General features: G+C 46.9%; 1 protein-coding gene across 2 annotated transcripts in view; it reads right to left on the minus strand.

Moving 5' to 3' along the window:
- Positions 1-20,981, minus strand: part of PPP2CB (protein phosphatase 2 catalytic subunit beta) — an 81,745-nt gene that overhangs the window by 6,046 nt on the left and 54,718 nt on the right. For both annotated transcript variants that reach the window (XM_075603962.1, XM_075603971.1), the window contains exons 4-5: positions 7,227-7,316; positions 6,357-6,518 (exon numbers count right to left, since the gene is read on the minus strand). In XM_075603962.1, coding sequence (XP_075460077.1) covers positions 6,357-6,518; positions 7,227-7,316 — 252 coding nt within the window. The remainder of the gene's footprint in view (positions 1-6,356; positions 6,519-7,226; positions 7,317-20,981) is intronic.

The raw sequence follows: 20,981 nt of genomic DNA on the forward strand, positions 1-20,981 counted from the left end.
GTGTCCCTCTGTCCCTGTGTCCCTGTGTCCCTGTGCCTGTGTCCCTGTGTCCCTGTGTCCCTGTGCTGCTGTCCCTGTGCTGCTGTCCCTGTGCTGCTGTCCCTGTGCTGCTGTCCCTGTGCTGCTGTCCCTGTGCTGCTGTCCCTGTGCCCCTGTCCCTGTCCCTCTGTACCTCTGTCCCTCTGTCCCTGTGTCTCTGTCCCTCTGTCCCCCTGTCCCTCTGTGCCCCTGTCCCTGTGTCCCTGTGTCCCTGTGTTCCTGTCCCTGTCCCGGTGCCTGTGTCCCTGTCCCTGTGTCCCCCTGTCCCTGTGTCCCCCTGTCCCTGTCTCCCTCTGTGTCTGTGTCCCTGTGTGCCTGTGTCCCTGTGTCCCTGTGCCCCTGTGCCCCTGTGCCCCCGTCCCTGTGTCCCCGTCCCTGTGCCCCTGTGCCTCTGTGTCTGTGCCTCTGTGTCTGTCCCCTGTGTCCCTGTCCCCGTGCGCCTGTGTGCCTGTGCCTGTCCCCTGTCCCCTGTGTCCCTGTGCGCCTGTGTCCCCGTGTCCCTGTGTCCCTGTGCCTGTGTCCCTGTCCCCCTGTGTCCCTTTCCCTGTGTCCCTGTGCGCCTGTGCGCCTGTGTCCCTGTGTCCCTGTGCCTCTGCCCCTCTGTCCCCGTGCCTGTGTCCCTGTGTCCGTGTCCCTGTGCCCCTGTGCCCCTGTGTCCGTGTCCCTGTGCGCCTGTGCCCCTGTGCCCCTGTGTCCCTGTGCGCCTGTGCGCCTGTGCGCCTGTGCCCCTGTGTCCGTGTCCCTGTGCGCCTGTGCCCCTGTGCCCCTGTGTCCGTGTCCCTGTGCGCCTGTGCCCCTGTGCCCCTGTGTCCGTGTCCCTGTGCGCCTGTGCGCCTGTGCGCCTGTGCCCCTGTGTCCGTGTCCCTGTGCGCCTGTGTCCCTGTGCGCCTGTGCGCCTGTGTCCCTGTGCGCCTGTGCGCCTGTGTCCCTGTGCCCCTGTGTCCGTGTCCCTGTGTCCGTGTCCCTGTGCGCCTGTGCGCCTGTGCCCCTGTGTCCCTGTGTCCGTGTCCCTGTGCGCCTGTGCGCCTGTGCCCCTGTGTCCCTGTGTCCGTGTCCCTGTGCGCCTGTGCGCCTGTGCCCCTGTGTCCCTGTGCGCCTGTGCGCCTGTGCCCCTGTGTCCCTGTGCGCCTGTGCGCCTGTGCCCCTGTGCCCCTGTGCGCCTGTGCCCCTGTGCCCCTGTGTCCGTGTCCCTGTGCGCCTGTGCCCCTGTGCCCCTGTGTCCGTGTCCCTGTGCGCCTGTGCCCCTGTGCCCCTGTGTCCGTGTCCCTGTGCGCCTGTGCGCCTGTGCGCCTGTGCCCCTGTGTCCGTGTCCCTGTGCGCCTGTGTCCCTGTGCGCCTGTGCGCCTGTGTGCCTGTGTCCCTGTGCCCCTGTGTCCGTGTCCCTGTGTCCGTGTCCCTGTGCGCCTGTGCCCCTGTGTCCCTGTGTCCGTGTCCCTGTGCGCCTGTGCGCCTGTGCCCCTGTGTCCCTGTGTCCGTGTCCCTGTGCGCCTGTGCGCCTGTGCCCCTGTGTCCCTGTGCGCCTGTGCCCCTGTGTCCCTGTGCGCCTGTGCCCCTGTGCCCCTGTGCGCCTGTGTGCCTGTGCCCCTGTGTCCCTGTGCGCCTGTGCGCCTGTGCCCCTGTGTCCCTGTGCCCCTGTGCCCCTGTGTCCCTGTGCGCCTGTGTCCGTGTCCCTGTGTCCCTGTGCCCCTGTGTCCGTGTCCCTGTGCGCCTGTGTCCCTGTGTCCCTGTGCCCCTGTGTCCGTGTCCCTGTGCGCCTGTGTCCCTGTGTCCGTGTCCCTGTGCGCCTGTGCGCCTGTGCGCCTGTGCCCCTGTGTCCGTGTCCCTGTGCGCCTGTGCCCCTGTGCCCCTGTGCGCCTGTGCCCCTGTGCCCCTGTGTCCGTGTCCCTGTGCGCCTGTGCGCCTGTGCGCCTGTGCCCCTGTGTCCGTGTCCCTGTGCGCCTGTGTCCCTGTGCGCCTGTGCGCCTGTGTCCCTGTGCGCCTGTGCGCCTGTGTCCCTGTGCCCCTGTGTCCGTGTCCCTGTGTCCGTGTCCCTGTGCGCCTGTGCGCCTGTGCCCCTGTGTCCCTGTGTCCGTGTCCCTGTGCGCCTGTGCGCCTGTGCCCCTGTGTCCCTGTGTCCGTGTCCCTGTGCGCCTGTGCGCCTGTGCCCCTGTGTCCCTGTGCGCCTGTGCGCCTGTGCCCCTGTGTCCCTGTGCGCCTGTGCGCCTGTGCCCCTGTGCCCCTGTGCGCCTGTGCCCCTGTGCCCCTGTGTCCGTGTCCCTGTGCGCCTGTGCCCCTGTGCCCCTGTGTCCGTGTCCCTGTGCGCCTGTGCCCCTGTGCCCCTGTGTCCGTGTCCCTGTGCGCCTGTGCGCCTGTGCGCCTGTGCCCCTGTGTCCGTGTCCCTGTGCGCCTGTGTCCCTGTGCGCCTGTGCGCCTGTGTGCCTGTGTCCCTGTGCCCCTGTGTCCGTGTCCCTGTGTCCGTGTCCCTGTGCGCCTGTGCCCCTGTGTCCCTGTGTCCGTGTCCCTGTGCGCCTGTGCGCCTGTGCCCCTGTGTCCCTGTGTCCGTGTCCCTGTGCGCCTGTGCGCCTGTGCCCCTGTGTCCCTGTGCGCCTGTGCCCCTGTGTCCCTGTGCGCCTGTGCCCCTGTGCCCCTGTGCGCCTGTGTGCCTGTGCCCCTGTGTCCCTGTGCCCCTGTGCCCCTGTGCCCCTGTGTCCCTGTGCCCCTGTGCCCCTGTGTCCCTGTGCGCCTGTGTCCGTGTCCCTGTGTCCCTGTGCCCCTGTGTCCGTGTCCCTGTGCGCCTGTGTCCCTGTGTCCCTGTGCCCCTGTGTCCGTGTCCCTGTGCGCCTGTGTCCCTGTGTCCGTGTCCCTGTGCGCCTGTGCGCCTGTGCCCCTGTGTCCCTGTGTCCGTGTCCCTGTGCGCCTGTGCGCCTGTGCCCCTGTGTCCCTGTGTCCGTGTCCCTGTGCGCCTGTGCGCCTGTGCCCCTGTGTCCCTGTGCGCCTGTGCGCCTGTGCCCCTGTGCGCCTGTGCCCCTGTGCCCCTGTGCGCCTGTGCCCCTGTGTCCCTGTGCGCCTGTGCGCCTGTGCCCCTGTGCCCCTGTGCGCCTGTGCGCCTGTGCGCCTGTGCCCCTGTGCCTGTGTCCATGTGCCTGTGTCCCTGTGTCTCTGCCCCTGTGCCTGTATCCGTGTCCCTGTCCCTGTGCCTCTCTCCCTGTGCCTCTCTCCCTGTGCCTCTCTCCCTGTGCCTCTCTCCCTGTGCCTCTCTCCTCCCTGTGCCTCTCTCCCTGTGCCTCTCTCCCTGTGCCTCTCTCCCTGTGCCTCTCTCCCTTGTGCCTCTCTCCCTGTGCCTCTCTCCCTGTGCCTCTCTCCCTGTGCCTCTCTCCCTGTGCCTCTCTCCCTGTGCCTCTCTCCCTGTGCCTCTCTCCCTGTGCCTCTCTCCCTGTGCCTCTCTCCCTGTGCCTCTCTCCCTGTGCCTCTCTCCCTCTCTCTCTCCCTCTCTCTCTCCCTCTCTCTCTCCCTCTCTCTCCTCCCTCTCTCTCTCCCTCTCTCTCTCCCTCTCTCTCTCCCTCTCTCTCTCCCTCTCTCTCTCCCTCTCTCTCCTCCCCTCCCCTCTCTCTCTCCCTCTCTCTCTCCCTCTCTCTCTCCCTCCCCCTCTCTCCCCCTCTCTCCCCCTCTCTCCCCCTCTCTCCCCCTCTCTCCCCTCCTCTCCCCCTCTCTCCCCCTCTCTCCCCCTCTCTCCCCCCTCTCTCCCCCTCTCTCCCCCCTCTCTCCCCCTCTCTCCCCCTCTCTCCCCCCTCTCTCCCCCTCTCTCCCCCCTCTCTCCCCCTCTCTCCCCCTCTCTCCCCCCTCTCTCCCCCCTCTCTCTCCCTCTCTCTCCCTCTCTCTCCCTCTCTCTTCCCTCCCTCTCCCTCCCTCCTCTCCCTCTCTCTCTGCCTCTCTCTGCGCCTCTCTCTCTCTCTCTCTCTGCGCCTCTCTCTCTCTCTCTGCGCCTCTCTCTCTCTCTCTCTGCGCCTCTCTCTCTCTCTCTCTCTCTCTCTGCGCCTCTCTCTCTCTCTCTGCGCCTCTCTCTCTCTCTCTGCGCTCTCTCTCTCTCTCTCTGCGCCTCTCTCTCTCTCTCTGCGCCTCTCTCCTCTCTCTCTGCGCCTCTCTCTCTCTCTCTCTCTCTCTGCGCCTCTCTCTCTGCCTCTCTCTCTCTCTGCGCCTCTCTCTCTCTCTGCGCCTCTCTCTCTGCCTCTCTCTCTCTCTGCGCCTCTCTCTGCGCCTCTCACTGCCTCTCTCTCTCTGCGCCTCTCTCTCTGCGCCTCTCTCTCTGCGCCTCTCTCTCTGCGCCTCTCTCTGCGCCTCTCTCTGCGCCTCTCTCTGCGCCTCTCTCTGCGCCTCTCTCTGCGCCTCTCTCTGCGCCTCTCTCTGCGCCTCTCTCTGCGCCTCTCTCTGCGCCTCTCTCTGCGCCTCTCTCTGCGCCTCTCTCTGCCTCTCTCTCTCTCTGCGCCTCTCTCTCTGCGCCTCTCTCTCTCTCTCTGCGCCTCTCTCTCTCTCTCTGCGCCTCTCTCTCTCTCTCTGCGCCTCTCTCTCTGCCTCTCTCTCTCTCTGCGCCTCTCTCTGCGCCTCTCACTGCCTCTCTCTCTCTGCGCCTCTCTCTCTGCCTCTCTCTCTCTCTGCGCCTCTCTCTCTCTCTGCGCCTCTCTCTCTCTCTGCGCCTCTCTCTCTCTCTCTGCGCCTCTCTCTCTCTCTCTGTGCCTCTCTCTCTCTCTCTGCGCCTCTCTCTCTGCCTCTCTCTCTCTCTGCGCCTCTCTCTCTGCCTCTCTCTCTCTCTGCGCCTCTCTCTGCCTCTCTCTCTGTCTCTCGTTTTTATCTTAACTGCCCTATACCTACACCGAAATAACCTATTCTGCTTTCTTCCGGATCTGACTCAAGTTTCACGCGGGGGACATCGGAAGACAGGTAGGAAACACCTCCCCTGCAGTATAGTACCTTGAGGGACTGCGGATCAGGTAAGATTCCAGGCGGGATTGCTGCTTTGGAAATCAAGAGGGGCATCCTGACACTGGTTAATGGGTTCAGAAGTCATTCACATCTGGCTTTTTTAGTTTTTATTTTCGTTTTGTGAGACACACACACACACACACACACACACACACACACACACACACACACACACACACACACACACACACACACACACACACACTACTTTTCAAAATAAACCTACGTTTCTATGAAAATGTAAGTTTTTTTTTTTTTTGCGGCCCACCTAGACTTAAACCTTGTTTATTTGGCCCTTGTTAGCATTTGAGTTTGACATGCTTGCTGTAGGACTTAAATATAACTGAGAAGTCTGCCCTGTCCTTCAATGCAATGCAAACCCTACATAGACTGTAAATACAGATAGAGGACAGAGTGGTTAGATAAAGATCGATGGCCCCTGCGTTTTAGATTAAGATCTCCCATTTAGATACAACGATTGTATAATAATAACCCCATACATCAATAATGTTTAGAATATGAGGCCATGTAATATGAATGCGGCAATGTTCCTTGTGGATCACAGGAATGCCAAGCCGCCGATCAAACCTCCCAGGACTGGCCAGACTGACCCAGTGATGTCAGTCCTACATTAAACAACTATGTAACTACACAAGACAAGACAACTTTTACAACTTTTTTAGTCAAATCTTGCATGCAACAATCTTTTTAGACGATACTATACAAAGTATTTCAACCATAAAAGGTTTTCACAGGTGCAGCGACCGGCAGGTTGAAATTAAAAAAAGGTACATAATCGTATTTGTGTAGAATCTACTCGATTTAAAATTGTGCAAAATTATGCAATGCGTTATTTTTATTTTAAGCCTTACAGGTCCATAATCCTGAAAAATGCTACATGAAAATCCCTTCCCACAGATCCTTCTCTCTTCCAGTTCAGTTTCTTAGGCTGCGCTTATAGTGCCTTGCGACGCTACTCCAAAACAAAAATCAATTGACTCCGTCGCCAGTGCCGGCTAAATTTGATTTTTTAGAGACAGTTGCCACATGTGACCGTCTCTAAACCAATCAAATTGCGAGGCCCGCCCCCTTTAGTGACGTCACTGCTGACAGTCGCTAAAAACAAATTATAACTTTCGCTGGTGGCGACAGCATCGGTCGCGTCACCAGCACTATAAGCGCGGTCTTATTTGCTGGCTGAAAGGACAAGCAATCTTGAAGCTTGTATAAAATGTAATAAACATTTTAGACATATATTGCAATGTTGAAAGTGCGCAAAGTTTTTTTTTTTTTTTACTAAAAAAATAACAAGACCCCTATTTGGTGTGCTTTCTCTATTTATATATGAAGCCCTAACATACCTCCATTACAAGCTGGTGAGCACGCGAGACCAAAGTTAGACCATTGGCATGGTTAAAGGTTTCAGAAATATCCTGTCCAAATGTGTAGCCAGCCCCTCGTGGAGAAATACCCCAACCGCCACGGTCATCAGGATCAGACCACAACAAGTCACACATTGGTCCCTGCAAAAAAAAATTTTTTGTAAATAACTTAAATGACAGGTTTTATATACTTCAGCAGAAAATACTCCACATAAAAGTTCTTTAATGTTACAGGTACACATGGGATGGGGACAACATTTCCTCCAACATACTTCCACTAATAGGCCATTTGGGATGCACAATTTATCTTGTGGCACTACTCCAGAAGATGACTTGTCACAATGTCAGTAATTATCCTTAAGTCTCATAGGGTTAATGAGTAGCTAAACCTCTCAGCATAGATGTTTCTCATGTTTTTCTCATATACTGTACAATCAGAACTTTTGTGGAAATCTAGAATCAAGGGATCTTATTCAAATCGAACCCTGCCATTAAAGTCCATGAGTATCAGTATCAGTCAGAGCTTCGGACATTGGGGTCCTTAGAGTTTACAGATCATTTGAAGAGTATTAATTTGCATTAAAAAAAATCTAAATATTCGGAGTCCCCAAATCCGTGATTTGTTGAAATAAGCAATTTTACATCAATTTATTGTATTCCATATGCATTTCTGAATCTACTATATGCTCTTCATTTACAGAAACCCTGGGTTCCAGATTCATCATTTTATTTAATTAGGGGTCTAATGAGTACATGGACAAAAATCCTCCACATGCCCATTTACAGATTATGTAAAATCATATTATCCTGTAGAACACATTGAAGTTATAAGTGCACCTAAACACATACCTCATGAGGAACTTCCTGCAAGCGATCCAAAGCTCGAATGTGATCAAGCGTATCTATAGATGGAGACAAGCCACCATGGAGACAGAAAATCTGAAATGAAACAAAAAAAATTTAAAAAAATTACAGCGGGGATTTGAATGTTATTTTTAAGCACATCCAATGCACACAGAAAAACTACCCGATCATCATGCCATCCTGCAATTCCAATTGTGGGGAGGAAAGAAGTCTGAAGTCTTACAGCAAAATGAATAATAAACAATATATACATTTAATATTGGATTATACATTCATAACTGAAATACTGTATTATGAATTTAAGTAGTATGTGTTAATATTGGATTCCTTATTCTATATTTGCCGGTTTTGTGGTTGTGCTAGTCATTATGCTTCGTGGATATATTTGATTAAAAAAAAGAGAACTATAAAAAAAAACTGAAATACAGAGGACCAGTACGTTTGTTTAACCATGGTTAGAAATGTTGGATGATCTGCTCACGAGCAGGCCGTCTTTCCTTATAGAATAGGGCCCTGCTTTTTGGCGTTGCGCTAACACAGCGGTTTTATAAATAAATGTTTCCTGACTTCACCAATGTATTTTTTATTAGCAAACATGAATAAGATTGATTTCATTGGGGTGCTGCCTGTCACAGAGACAGTGCTTTGGTGCGTGCACCCCAGCGTCCGTTACACCCACCCCCCCAGTGCACGAGTTGCGTCATGCATCCCAACCTCTCGCTCGCGCCCCCTCCCCCTTTCCTCCTCGGTTCCTACCAAATCCCTTCTTGGCTCACCTCCGTTTGCTTTCGGAATGCTGCATTCTGGGACGGAGTACGAGGAAGGAGGGACGGAATGTCACAGGTGAATAAAGCATTTGTGCTATACGTTCTGCTTTTTGGCTGGGATCTGAAACCTAACCCGCCGTGTTAGTGGGGCCCTACTGTATGCAGTAACCTTAAGGCACTTTTCTTGAATTTACCTCCTGGTCTACCAAAGGTGTCTTGCATTCGCCCACACATCAACATAATAAAGAAAACAGACAGCCAAGGTGTAATGTCGTCAAAATATCTCTGCTGTATTTTATATCACCATATTTTGGGGCAAACAGATCAAAAACCAACGTTTCAGGGGGTAGCCCCACCCTTTGTCAGGTGTGTACAAAACAGGTGTGACCTAGGACTTCTAAAACACACTCATGTTGCCATAAAGTTTGCTAAACCCAGGCGTCTACTGATCTGTGTGTCTATTACTGTTTGATTTCGAGTGCTGTTTGTATCAAGCGTTGAGTTAGGACCAGGAGGAGTTGGAACAAGGAAGGTGTGAAACAAGGTATAGTATATTGAAGTACAGTTAATTGTTAATACTCATAACGCCATAGTTGCAACAATGAGCAGGATTGAAAATGCCACTCAATGCACATTTTGCCACATGTATGTGCACTTGGAGCAGCTGTTCCAGGGAGCACAACGCTGTGAAAAGTGTGAGCAGGTGGTCTCTTTGGAGTCTCAAAATGTTGATCTGAAGAGGAAACTTGCAATATTAAGGGACATTGACAATCTTGAAAGGAGTTTAATGATCACTGAGCAAGCTCCCTGGCTGGGACTAGTGGTGCAGATGGTGGAGCTGTCAATGAGGAACAGGAAGAGGTAGGTAGCTGGGTAACAGAAGGGGAAGAGGAATAGGCAGGTCAGTTCTAAGCTGACCCATCCCAACAGATTTGCCATATTGAGGAAAGATATTGGGAGTGTCTGGGCAGGAATGGCAAGGCTGGGGGAGACCGATTCCTCAAGCAGCTAGGGGAATAGTTCCTCCCGCACAGAGGGGACTCTGGATCCTCAGAGGCCAAGAAAGATTGTGATGGTGGGGGACTCCGTTATTAGAAAGGTAAATAGGGCAATCTGTTGCCTTGACCGCATGAACCGAACAGTGTGTTGTGTCCCAAGGGCTCGAGTTCAGCACATTGCAGATCGGGTAGACAGATTGTTGGGAGGGGCTGAGACTGACCCAGCGGTCTTGGTACATGTTGGCACCAATGACAAAGTTAGAGACAAATGAAGGGTCCAAAAAAAAAAAAAAAAAAATCTTTCAGGGATCTAGGCCAAAAGCTTAAGGCAAGAACCTCCGGGGTAGTATTTTCTGAAATACTACCAGTGCCATGCGCTACCAAAGGGAGAATGTCGGATATTAGAGAGGTCAATGCATGGCTTTAAAAAAAAAAGTGTACGAAGGAGGGTTTGGGGCTTTTAGCGAACTGAAACTCCTTTTCTGAGAGGTGCTATCTTTATGATAGGGATGGATTGCATTTCAATAAGGAGGGATCTTTTGTGCTAGGGGGAGAATTTTAAACTAGGTTGGAGATTTTAAACTAGGATGGAGGGGGAAGGTCAAGAAACAGAAACAAAATAGAAAAGATAAGGATGGGGAAATAGCAAGGGGTAATGGAGGCAAGTGGGAGTTTGGCAAATGGCGACACCCATATTAAAGTTAATTTAGAGGGTTATTTTCTTTTTTTGGAAGGATCGAGCAAATAGAAGAGGAGGTGGAGTGTGCTTATATGTTAAACCGGATCTAAAACCTATTATAATTTCTTGTTTATGAAGGGAATTATGAAAATGTAGAAATTAGAAGTGAAGGTAAAAAATAGAAAGAAAATGTTTGTAGGAATATACTATAAACCAAGGGAGAGCAATCTTATTTCCCTGCGCCCTCCTGTTCTCAGCGCGCCCCCTCCCTCCTCCTATACCGTGGTTCCAGGCGTCTTGGCGGCACGTTGCCATAGCAACACGTCTCCAGATGCGGCTGAACCATGGTAAGTAAGGTTTACAGAGGCCTTCGCCGCTCCCCCGGCACTAATTTAAGTGCCTTCGGGAAACGCGCGGAGCCTCTATAAACCCCGCGGCCTCCCCTGAGGCTGCTATAAACCACCAAATATGAGAGAAAGAGAGAGAGAGAGAGAGAGAGAGAGAGAGAGAGAAGGGATGCGCAAACTTACCCCCCCCCCCGCGTGCTCTCCTCACCAACTCACGCCCCCCTCCTTCCTTGTCTTGTGCGTCAAATGACGCCGCGGGGTTGCAGGAGACAAAGTAGGAGACATTGCATAGGCCTCACGCGATCCCCCATTTCATTTAAATGCCGTGGCCAACCGCTGCGCCCTCCTCTGAAAAATCTTGCGCCCCCCACATTACTTCTCCATCTCTCTCTATCTCAGAGGTGCGTAATCAAAACTAGGTCATTTTTGCATAACGGTTGATTTTAATTATCCAGACAGACTGGGGCAATAAGATTAGCAATATAACAAAAGGAAACAGGTTTTTGGGGGGTGCTTAAACACAATTACATGATCCAAATTATTAAGGAGAGAAAGGGCTGGAGAGCCTGAAACGCGTTAAGGAATTGTTCTTTATGTTAGTCTCTTTTTTGTTTTTTAGTATGTGATTCAATAAACCTTTTTTATTTTTTGTACCTCTGGTGAGTTGATCGGTGCTTTTTTTGGTTCCTGCTGTTGTACCAATTTGTTTTTTGAATCTACTATTCCACGATTGGAGTGACGCACTTCCGTAGCGCAGGTTCCGGCTATTCGCATCACGGGAGAACGCCGACAGGAGACGGGCACCTCCACGTCGTCAGCCTGGAGCTTTCCCGGACGCTGAGGCTCCAGTCATTGCCACGGCTTCAACACGCGGGATCGCAAACGCTATACCAACAAGGATTCAGGTATCTACATTTATACCTCTGGATATGATGGGATGCAGAAGTTAGGACTGAGAAACACATGCCAATTGAGTCACTAGGGGCATAGTTTAAGGCTGGCTCCAGTTTCTCTGGCAATTCTCTTAATTTGTCCATCTTTCCCTTCCAGTCAGTATCCTTATACTACATGCAATGTTTTTTTGCCTATGATTTCATACCTGAATTGCTACGGATTTAGAACCACATTGGACTTTCTATACACTTCATATTTTTTTCATTTGAGTCTCTCAGATATTGTCTCAGAGTCTCTATATTGCTATTTTTGGAGCTGGGAGTAGTTATTTACATAAAATTAATAAAGTGGATGGATAATCTGATTTATGCGGAGAGGCTAGCGAAACTAGATTTGTTTACATTAGAAAAGATCTAAGAGGGGATATGATCACTACTGTACAGGCATACCCCGCATTAACGTACGCAATGGGACCGGAGCATGTATGCAAAGCGAAAATGTACTTAAAGTGAAGCACTACCTTTTTCCACTTATCGATGCATGTACTGTACTGCAATTGTCATATACGTGCATAACTGATGTAAATAACACACGTGTAACAGGCTCTATTGTCTCCCCGCTTGCGCACAGCTTCGATACAGGTAGGGAGCTGGTATTGCTGTTCAGGACGTGCTGACAGGCGCATGCGTGAGCTGCCGTTTGCCTATTGAGCGATATGTACTTACTCGCGAGTGTACTTAAAGTGAGTGTCCTTAAACCGGGGTATGCCTGTATATACAAATATATTCAGGAACAATACAAGGAGCTTTCAAAATAACTATTGATCCAAAGGGGAGTACAAATGACACGGGGTCATCGCTTGAGGTTGGAAGAAAGGAGATTTCACCAGCAAAATGTAATCTGATTGCCAATTCTTGGACTGGTGAAAAATGTGAGAAAGCCCTGTAGGAGTAGGGGTTAAATAAAGCATATGCTTTTGTAGCTAGACAGTTTTACAATGTAACCGTCGCATCATTATGGCTACTTTAGCAACTAAATAAAAAGTATACCGTATAAATAATCAGAGGTTGCCATTCCTCACTATGGCAACAATGCGATACAATCAAAGGATACAATGTGGCTGTTCTAAATGTTGGCTGCAAACTTCGATGAGCAATACTAAAAATATAACAATACACGTATACAGGGACACTGATTTTAATGTGGATTTGTTTCAATTTGTTAGGCTGCTACAACTAAAAATGTGCTTTTCTAATAGCGAAAGATCAAGAAATATACATGAAGAGGTTAATATCTCTCTTAGAAAGAATTGATTTTGTACCTATAATGTCTAATAGTTTTCTGGGCACCTTTACCAATATGGCACTTGCAGATACAGAAAAACTTAGGGACATAAGCAACAATAATAAAAAAAAAAAAATCACAAAGAAAAAACCTAGTGCTAAAAAAAAAAAAAAGGCACAAAAAGGGAGGTGGCTACTGTGCTGATGGACATGGAAGCAATACGCAGTTATCTATTCCTGAACATTACTGTCACCTACAGCTTGACACCACTTTGGAACATAAGTAAAATAGACATTCTTAGAGGGATCATTTATAGAAGGAATCATTAATGATGAAAACAGAAAACACTTAACAACTGATCACACTATAAGGACGGTGGTATATCTGCCCCCTAAAGTACATTCAAATGTGACTAACCCACCATAGAAACCAATACTCTTAGGAATGGGGGTCTCCCTCTCAACCCCTGAATAAATATATTGATGTTTACATTCAACCAATTGTAAAAAGATTACCAACATGCTTAAAGGATACCACTGAGTTTTTTTTACATAGATTAGTTTTAGTGGATAATTTAAATGGCAATTAAATACCATGCACTATACTGTAGATGTACATACACATCTATACCTCACTGGTAAAAAATACAATATACACAAGAGGCATTTCTTAAAGAAAAACATCAAGGTGTGATGTTTTCTATAGAACTACTTACATTTGACCTGGAAAACTTTTATTTAATATGGAATTTGTCCTTAAAAAACAGGGACCAGTAATGGGGGCCAAAAGGGCCCCCGTGTATGCCAATATTGTGAATATAATAGAGAATAGAATCTTAGAATGTGCTCAAAAGTGACACTTTTATTTGCTGTAAGGTGGAGGGTTATGTCACGGTTTTTACTCACCAGAACTTATACAAGGTGTTTTTAGAAAGCTACATTTTCAGCCACATATTAAAATCTGGTTTAGATATGTGGACGAGATCTTTGAGTTGGAAGTGACGATCAGGGAAGCAAATACTATGCACAAGATTTACTATGGAAGTGAATAGTAAAATAATAAATGTTTAAGACGTGACAGTGAGTAAAATGGTGCCTATATACTCACATTATACTAACCAACGATTCGTAACATGTGGTTATTGTCCAGTTTTCACCAAGGGTACTATACAAGGATTACCCAGAACCCAAATTATTGCAGGTTAGATGCATAGTTGGAAAAAAATGTTGTATGGTGCTCTAAAAACAAATGCAGTATGAAAAACTCCAAAATATAAGCAAAGTCTTAAGTGGAGTACCCCTCCAATAATGACTGGATTGGATAAAGCTGTCCCCAAACGATGTCTAGCTGGTACAATGAAAATCCCACATACACTGAAGTAAGGAAAAACACACACCTGCCGGTGTCCAGCATGAATAGAACACATATAGATATACACATATACACACACACACACACACACACACACACACACACACACACACACACACACACACACACACACACACACACACACACAAAAGGGAGACATAAGCACAATAGATCCTGAAGCCAAGTCAGAGGTAAATAACAGTGGAATGGACTTACATGGGTAACAGTTCCTCCAGATGAAGTGAGAACCAAACACATCCACTGTCCAGGGGTGCAGTGTGCCTCCGTCAGGTAGATTCAAGGAGCAGGAGGGAGAAAAAACCGGGCACTACATCCAGTGCTTGCTGGCAAGAAACCCAAGGATGCCGTCCCACGATAAAAAATAAAGTTTAATGGACAGATGAAACGAACAGCACACCTACGTGTTTCGGGCTGTTCACGTTTAGATGCATAGTTGGAGATGACAAATCATTGCTATTTATTGTTATCATAACTGTGCCGAGGACATACTTTAAAACAAGAGGTAATTCCATGTATTACTTCCTGGAAAAACATTTGAAATTTAAATTTGGCAAGAGAGCAGATGAGATGATAACTTTGCTGACAATGGAGTGACTAGTGAGAAGATATTATTCGTCTCAACCATTGCTACAAATTCTAACATCTAGAGTCCCATTCTTAAACATCTTTACCAAAGGGACCCAACGTATGGGAGTTTCGCTAGAGAAAGACTGCTGTTCTCACATAAGAGTGGGAAGATTATAGATAGTACTGTAGTAATGGGAGATTGCAACACCACAAAACCTGTGATGGAGTGGCAAATACTTCAAAAGATTAAAGTACCAGAGAAAGGAGGGGATACATTGGATTTATTGTTACATTGGGAACTGTTCTCGATAGTATGATTAAATACATTGCAACCAAAACGGGGTAAGGAGGAAAATTATAGATTTTTCCTCAGGTTTTAGGCTCATATTCACTTCTTATATTTTTAGTATCGCTCGAAGCTTGCATTTAGATTTGGTGTTGTATCCTTTGTTTGTATTGCATTGTTGCCATAGTGAGGAAGGCCAGTCATTATGATAATTTATATGCTGTTATTTAGTTGCTAACGTAGCCATATTGATGAAAATTAGTTATATTGCAAGACTGTTTGCCTATAATCTGGATACTGCATTTCCATTGCGTGTATATTATTTTGCACATGTGGTTTTGCATGGTGGTTCTTGTATATACCTTGGATACTACTTTTAATTATTGCCCTTTCTCCCCCTCATGATATAAGTATATGGTATATACTTCGTAAACGACATCTCTTCATCTTTTATAAGGTAAGGAGCGATGCGTTGTGGAGGCCAGCGGCAGGATGTTCAATACGTCTCTAGTGATTCCGCGCCATTGATCTCGATTTAGGGCGGCTTTTTGGGCTTCGTCTACTGTGAAGTGGAGCGGTTTGAGATCTTGCGCCACCTGGTTCGACCACGTTTTCTTTGGAGCATTTCGGTCCACTTTCCAGCCTATGGGTCGTGTGGTGTTGAGGCACTGGTATGGTAGTCTGGTGATGTCCATACGGCAGACGTGGCCAAACCACCAAAGTCTTTGTTGCCTAATGTACTGGTCGATTGTGGATTGGTTTCGACAGGCTAACCGTACAACTTCATTTTTTCATCGATCTCGTAGCATAATATGGAGTATGTTACGTAGACATCTTAGTTGGAATCGTTCAAGTAGCTTCATACAGCTTTTGACTAGTGTCCATGTTTGAGCCACACAATAAAATGGTGCGTATTGAGGAGTTAAATCGCATTTTTGTTACATTTGTCACGTCCTGCTGGTTACAGGAGGCGAATGCTGCAGTGGCGCTACCGATGCGGCTGTTGATGTCGTTCGTAGCTGCTATGCTTTGACCATCAATAATAGACCCTAGGTATTTGAATGAGTCCCCTCGCTCGATTGGGTTGCTGTCCAGTTGAAGTTGAATCTGTTGGGTACCGGTAAATATGTATTTCGTCTTTTCCGTATTTATGGATAATCTGAGTTTCTTTGCATTGGCTTGCATGTCGTTCAAAGTTTCTTGTGCCTCTTGGGCTGTATCAACTAAGAACACGATGTCATCTGCGTATACATGATCCGTGAGACAAAACTCGCTTCCCACTTGTACACCAGGCCTGTCTTTAAATGTTTTTCTGAGAATCCAATCCATGTAATATTGAATGCATAGGCGATATTATGCAACTTTGTTTGAATCCCGTGGATATGGAGAATGGCACGGATATGTTGCCCATGTGTTTGACTCTGCTAGTACCTCCTTCATAAAAAGCTCTTGGCACATTGAGTGTGGCAGTGTTTGAGGCTCGGGGAGCCATGCCGTCCTCGGGCGCTCCCCGCTCACCGGTTCCGGCTCTCCCCGCCTGTTCCTCCGGTGTCCATCAATGCCCTGGCACGCGCACCCACTCCTGCCTCTTAAAGCTGCAGTTCATTCTTTTTTTTTTTTTTTTTTTTACATTTATTTTTTTACTTCAATAGTTTCATGTGTGCAATCTCTAATTACCTAAAGAACAGTATAGCTGCAGCTCAATTCGTTTTCCATGTATTGATAGGTCGAAATTTGGTGACATATTAAAAGCTGGCATTTGTTTATAATCTGCTTGACTGGCAGTGGAAGCTCATGAATATTCATGAGCATTCCTGCACTGACAAGTGCTAGAGGGAGGGCAGGGCTGACAAAGAGGTGTGCCAGAGCTTGTGACAGGACATGAAGGGGCAGTGCCTTAGCAAATGGCTGTTAAAATAGAATACAAGAAAATTGGTCTTTCAAAGTTGTTTTTTTAAAAACAGAAAATGCTAAAAGTATTTTTTCTTACTACAGAACTGATTTATTAAAAAAAACACACATGCAGGATATTGACTGAACTGCAGCTTTAAAGGCATACCGCCTCAAGGACGGCAGACGCACGCACGCGCTGCTCTCTCTAGCTCCACCCCAGGGAGCTCACCTGAATCTGCTTACCCTGCTTCATATCTGAGCTTCACATATGCACACACCCCCACACTGCGTTCTCCCATTGGACTCTCTCACCTACATATGCTCAGCTGTGTCACTGGCACTTTGGCGGAGCATAGAACCAGTTACTGTTCTCATCATTCTCTGCCTTCCTAAAACTGTCTTGTTTTGCAGTCCTGCTCCTGTGTACCAACCCGGCTTCCTCCTCGACTACTCTGAACTCCTGGCATCTGACCTCAGCTACGGCATTGACCACTCCGCTCTCTCCGCACCTGACCTTGACTTACGGTAATACGACTACGTCCCCCTCTCCAACCCCAGACTGGGCTAACAGTACCTTATCTGTACCTCTCCTACCCCGGTACGGCTATCCAGACCAATCTACACTCAAGATGTGCCCTCGTGGCTGTTGGTGGCGTCATATCCATTCCCACCTCAGCACCGTGGTCCTGCCTAGTTTGTGATGAGCATAGCGTAACAATGTGGTACCGTATCAGCTTTGTGGGAGCACTCATTTGCATATTACTTCTCGGTTTACGAAACATTGTGGCAAAATGATAGTATATACCTGTTTTGTATGCTGCCCAACATTTTTTTTTCTGTTTGCAACAAAATACGGTGAAATAAAATACAGCACAGAGATGTTTAAACGACATTACATTTTGTGAGCGGCTGCATGTTTTTTTTTATTACGTTGATGTATGGGCGAATGCAGGACGCCTTTGGCAGACCAGGAGGTAAATTCAAGAAGAGTGCCTTCAGGTTACTGCGTATAAGGAAAGAAAGCCTGCAAGTGAGCAGATCATCCAACATTTTTAACAGAGTGGTTAACTAAACTCACTGGTCCTCTGCATTTCAGATTATTTAGTTAATAGTTCTCTTTTATCAAATACATTGTTTTTATTTTTTACTTTTAACCAGTCTACAAATCTAGATATAGATATAGATTTTTTTTTTTTATAGAATGCTATTGTTAAACTATTTTACTACAAAGTTCCTATATAAAACGCATTTAGCTCAAATAGAAATATTAGGCTCCAAGAATTAACCCAAAGTATTACATAAAGTGCACGGATATACCGTATAAGGCACATATTTTTTGTTAGCGTGTGACAAATAGCAGCAAATATTAAATACACAAGGCTAATTGATTGCATACTTAAACTATATACTTGACATTTAAAAACAAAACAGTTTAGTGTCTGTTTGATAAAACAAACAAACTAGCATAAAGCAAGGCTCATGAGACTTTATATTGTAAACAATATACCAATTATAATCTGGCAATTATTGAACTCAACACATTGTTACAAATAGTTACACGTGAGCCAAACGCCAACATTACACGAGTCATGGGGAAACATACAGTATGCAATAGTGAGTTACCATGTTGAGAAACATGTTGGATTAACGCAGCCCACAAGACCAACTGTGCTACAGGGGTGCGCAAACTTTTTTTTTTTGCTGTTGTGCGCTCATGCTCTCAGCCTTTAACAAAATATCAGGCTTAAAAATTAATAACTCCAAATTCGAAGCACTAAATATCAATCTCCCAAAAGAAGTGGAAAAAATTATAGCGTCTAACTTCAACTTCAGGTGGCAACACAAATGTATTAAATATTTGGGCGTGAACATTGCTAACAACTCCAAATCACTTTATTAAGTGAACAACCCTAACCTACTCAAAACCCTTAGAGAGGACATTAGGATATGGTCAGGGTTTAATATCTCCTGGATTGGGAAAATACACTGCATATAGATGAATTTGCTTCCACATATCTTATACCTCTTTCAAACACTGCCAATACCAATAATAAAGATATATCCTCTCTCCAGTCACTAATTACCAGGTTTATTTGGAATTATAAAAAACCAAGGATAAGCAAAAAGATTCTCACAAGACCAAGTATGACTGGAGGACTAGCATTGCCATGTTTGTGGTCATACCACAAAGCGTCCCACTCAGCCAATTAATCCAATGGCACTAAGAACCAGGTCTTAAGTGATGGACAGAAATAGAAAACTCAGTATGCCACCCAGTGGACTTAAACCTTCTACTCTGGCTCTCTGGTAAAGAAAGAGAACAAATGGGTTTTATGCGACCTACCATGTGTAACTCACTAAAGGTCTGGGATGCCACAAAATTTCGATTTGCACTAACATCCAAAAATTCCCTCCTATTCTAAAAAAAACAGAATTCACCTCAGGGCTAGAATATAATAATTTCTCAACCTAGACCTGAGCAGGAATCTCAAGATTAAGAGACTTTGGCGCCGAAGGAGATATTAAGCTATTTGACCAAATCAAAACAGGACATCCCGAACTTAGATTTTTTTAGATACCTTCAATTAGGCACATTCTACGGTAAGATACACCCATCAGGTCCCCTAGCCAACTTTGAGAAACTTTGCCTGACAGACACAAGCACGCAGGGGCTGATATCCCAACAACATACAGAACTAACATACACAAATGACAAAGCAGTGATAAAACTAAAATGTATGTCTCAGTGGGAGGAGGATTTAGGCGAGTAGCTAGAAACGTGGAACCAAACATTTCGGACGGTTGACAGGAGCTCTATATGCACCACCCTAAAGGAAAACGCTTACAAAGTATTCACTAGATGGCATCTCACACCTCAGAAATTATCCAATTATTAACCGGGATACTCACCATTCTACCCTAAAGGGTGTGGAGCCCAAGCCACAATGCTACATATGTGGTGGTCCTGCCCACAAGTAGCCTTCCACTGGAGGAAAATAAGAAACTGGTTGAGAAGGATACTGGGTCCAGATGTACCATTTGACCCATGGTTATTCCTGCTCAATAGACCGACCCAGGGAATTCCCGGAACTGATCTTGCTCTCATTAGCCACTTTACAACCGCCACTAGATGTGAAATAGCCACGGAATGGAAAAAAAAAAACATACCTCAAATATCTAATATAAGAAATAGGATTTGGTATATATGCCAAATGAAAAAATTGACTAGTATATTAAATGACTCGGGCACAACATTTCAGAAAACTTGGCAACCCTGGCTAGCCCAGTCAGACATCCAGGGTATAAACCCCTCTTCAATTATGACATAAGGGAACTACTGATTGCTCTCCCCCGGTAGGGAATAAATTAAGCCCGGAGTTGAATGTTACCTCGCGGAGACATAACCCTCACAGTAACATCCAGTAAGAAATTCGATTACGAGAGAGAGGACACCATAGAACCAAGAACCCCCCCACCATCCCTCCCTCCCCACGGTGTGTACCCACCTCCTTTTTCCTGTTTTTCTCATTACCAACAAATCACAGATTTACAGCAATATGTAACTGTGTGTCCTTGCATGTAAAATTATGTTTTCAATACAACTTAAGTTATAAAAAAGAAAAATGACCATGGCTGCATGTTTGACAGATACAGATAGCAAACACTATTTCCAATTTCCTGTGCATGTGTTAGTGGTTGAAAGAAATGAACACCTTGTGTTGTGGTAGCCAAGTATATCTAACCACATGCATGCTCACAGACAATGGATTATATTACAAATTAAAGATAAGAAACTAAAAAGGTAACCCAAGTGCTCGAAAAGGCCAATCAGTTTGAATCACTGTACAGCAAAGAAAAGAGTAAATTCATCATCATCAAACCACTATTTAATAATCTCAGCAAGACACACAAACTGGACCATCTACCTTCCTAGACAAAGGCTCTGTGCACGTAGTGAAAATCTTTGGACATTCTGCAATATATTATATACAGTATATATATATATACACATATATACATACATATACACACACACACACACACACACACACACACACACACACAGTGGTTGACAAATCACAAAAAAATCTGCTCGCCACGCAAATGTATAGGTTTGTCGAACACTGTGTATATATATATATATATATATATATATATATATATATATATATATATTTTAGAGAAAAAGAGAAAAGAAGCGCCCGATCCTTGTGTAAAATCAGATGAACAAAGTTTTAATATCTCATGGACAAGACAAATGCACACTTACAATTTGTCTGATAAAATAAAGCATGTTATGGGACCTGCCCATGCACCAACTGAGGACTCCTCGGTCTCTTCTTTGTGTGTGAGTGTCAGTATTGGCTCCAAAAAAGATGTTGCTGTCAGCTGCTGTCTCCAGGGGAGTAATCCTTAGTGTTTGTGAGCACTCAATCTCCACATGCAGCCGCCATTTAGCCTTTCTTCTCACACTTGAAACCGGAAAAAAATCTTCAGGCAAGTCCTTGCCTCCTCACGTTGGTGCTGGGAGCTGGGATATCTGGCAGTGAGCCTACGGTGACAGGGCAGCTCCCAGCACCAGCGTGAGGAGGCAAGGACTTGCCTGAAGATTTTTTTCCGGTTTCAAGTGTGA

Source organism: Ascaphus truei, chromosome 1 (genome assembly GCF_040206685.1).
Source record: "Ascaphus truei isolate aAscTru1 chromosome 1, aAscTru1.hap1, whole genome shotgun sequence".
Classification (NCBI taxonomy): Eukaryota; Metazoa; Chordata; class Amphibia; order Anura; family Ascaphidae; genus Ascaphus; species Ascaphus truei.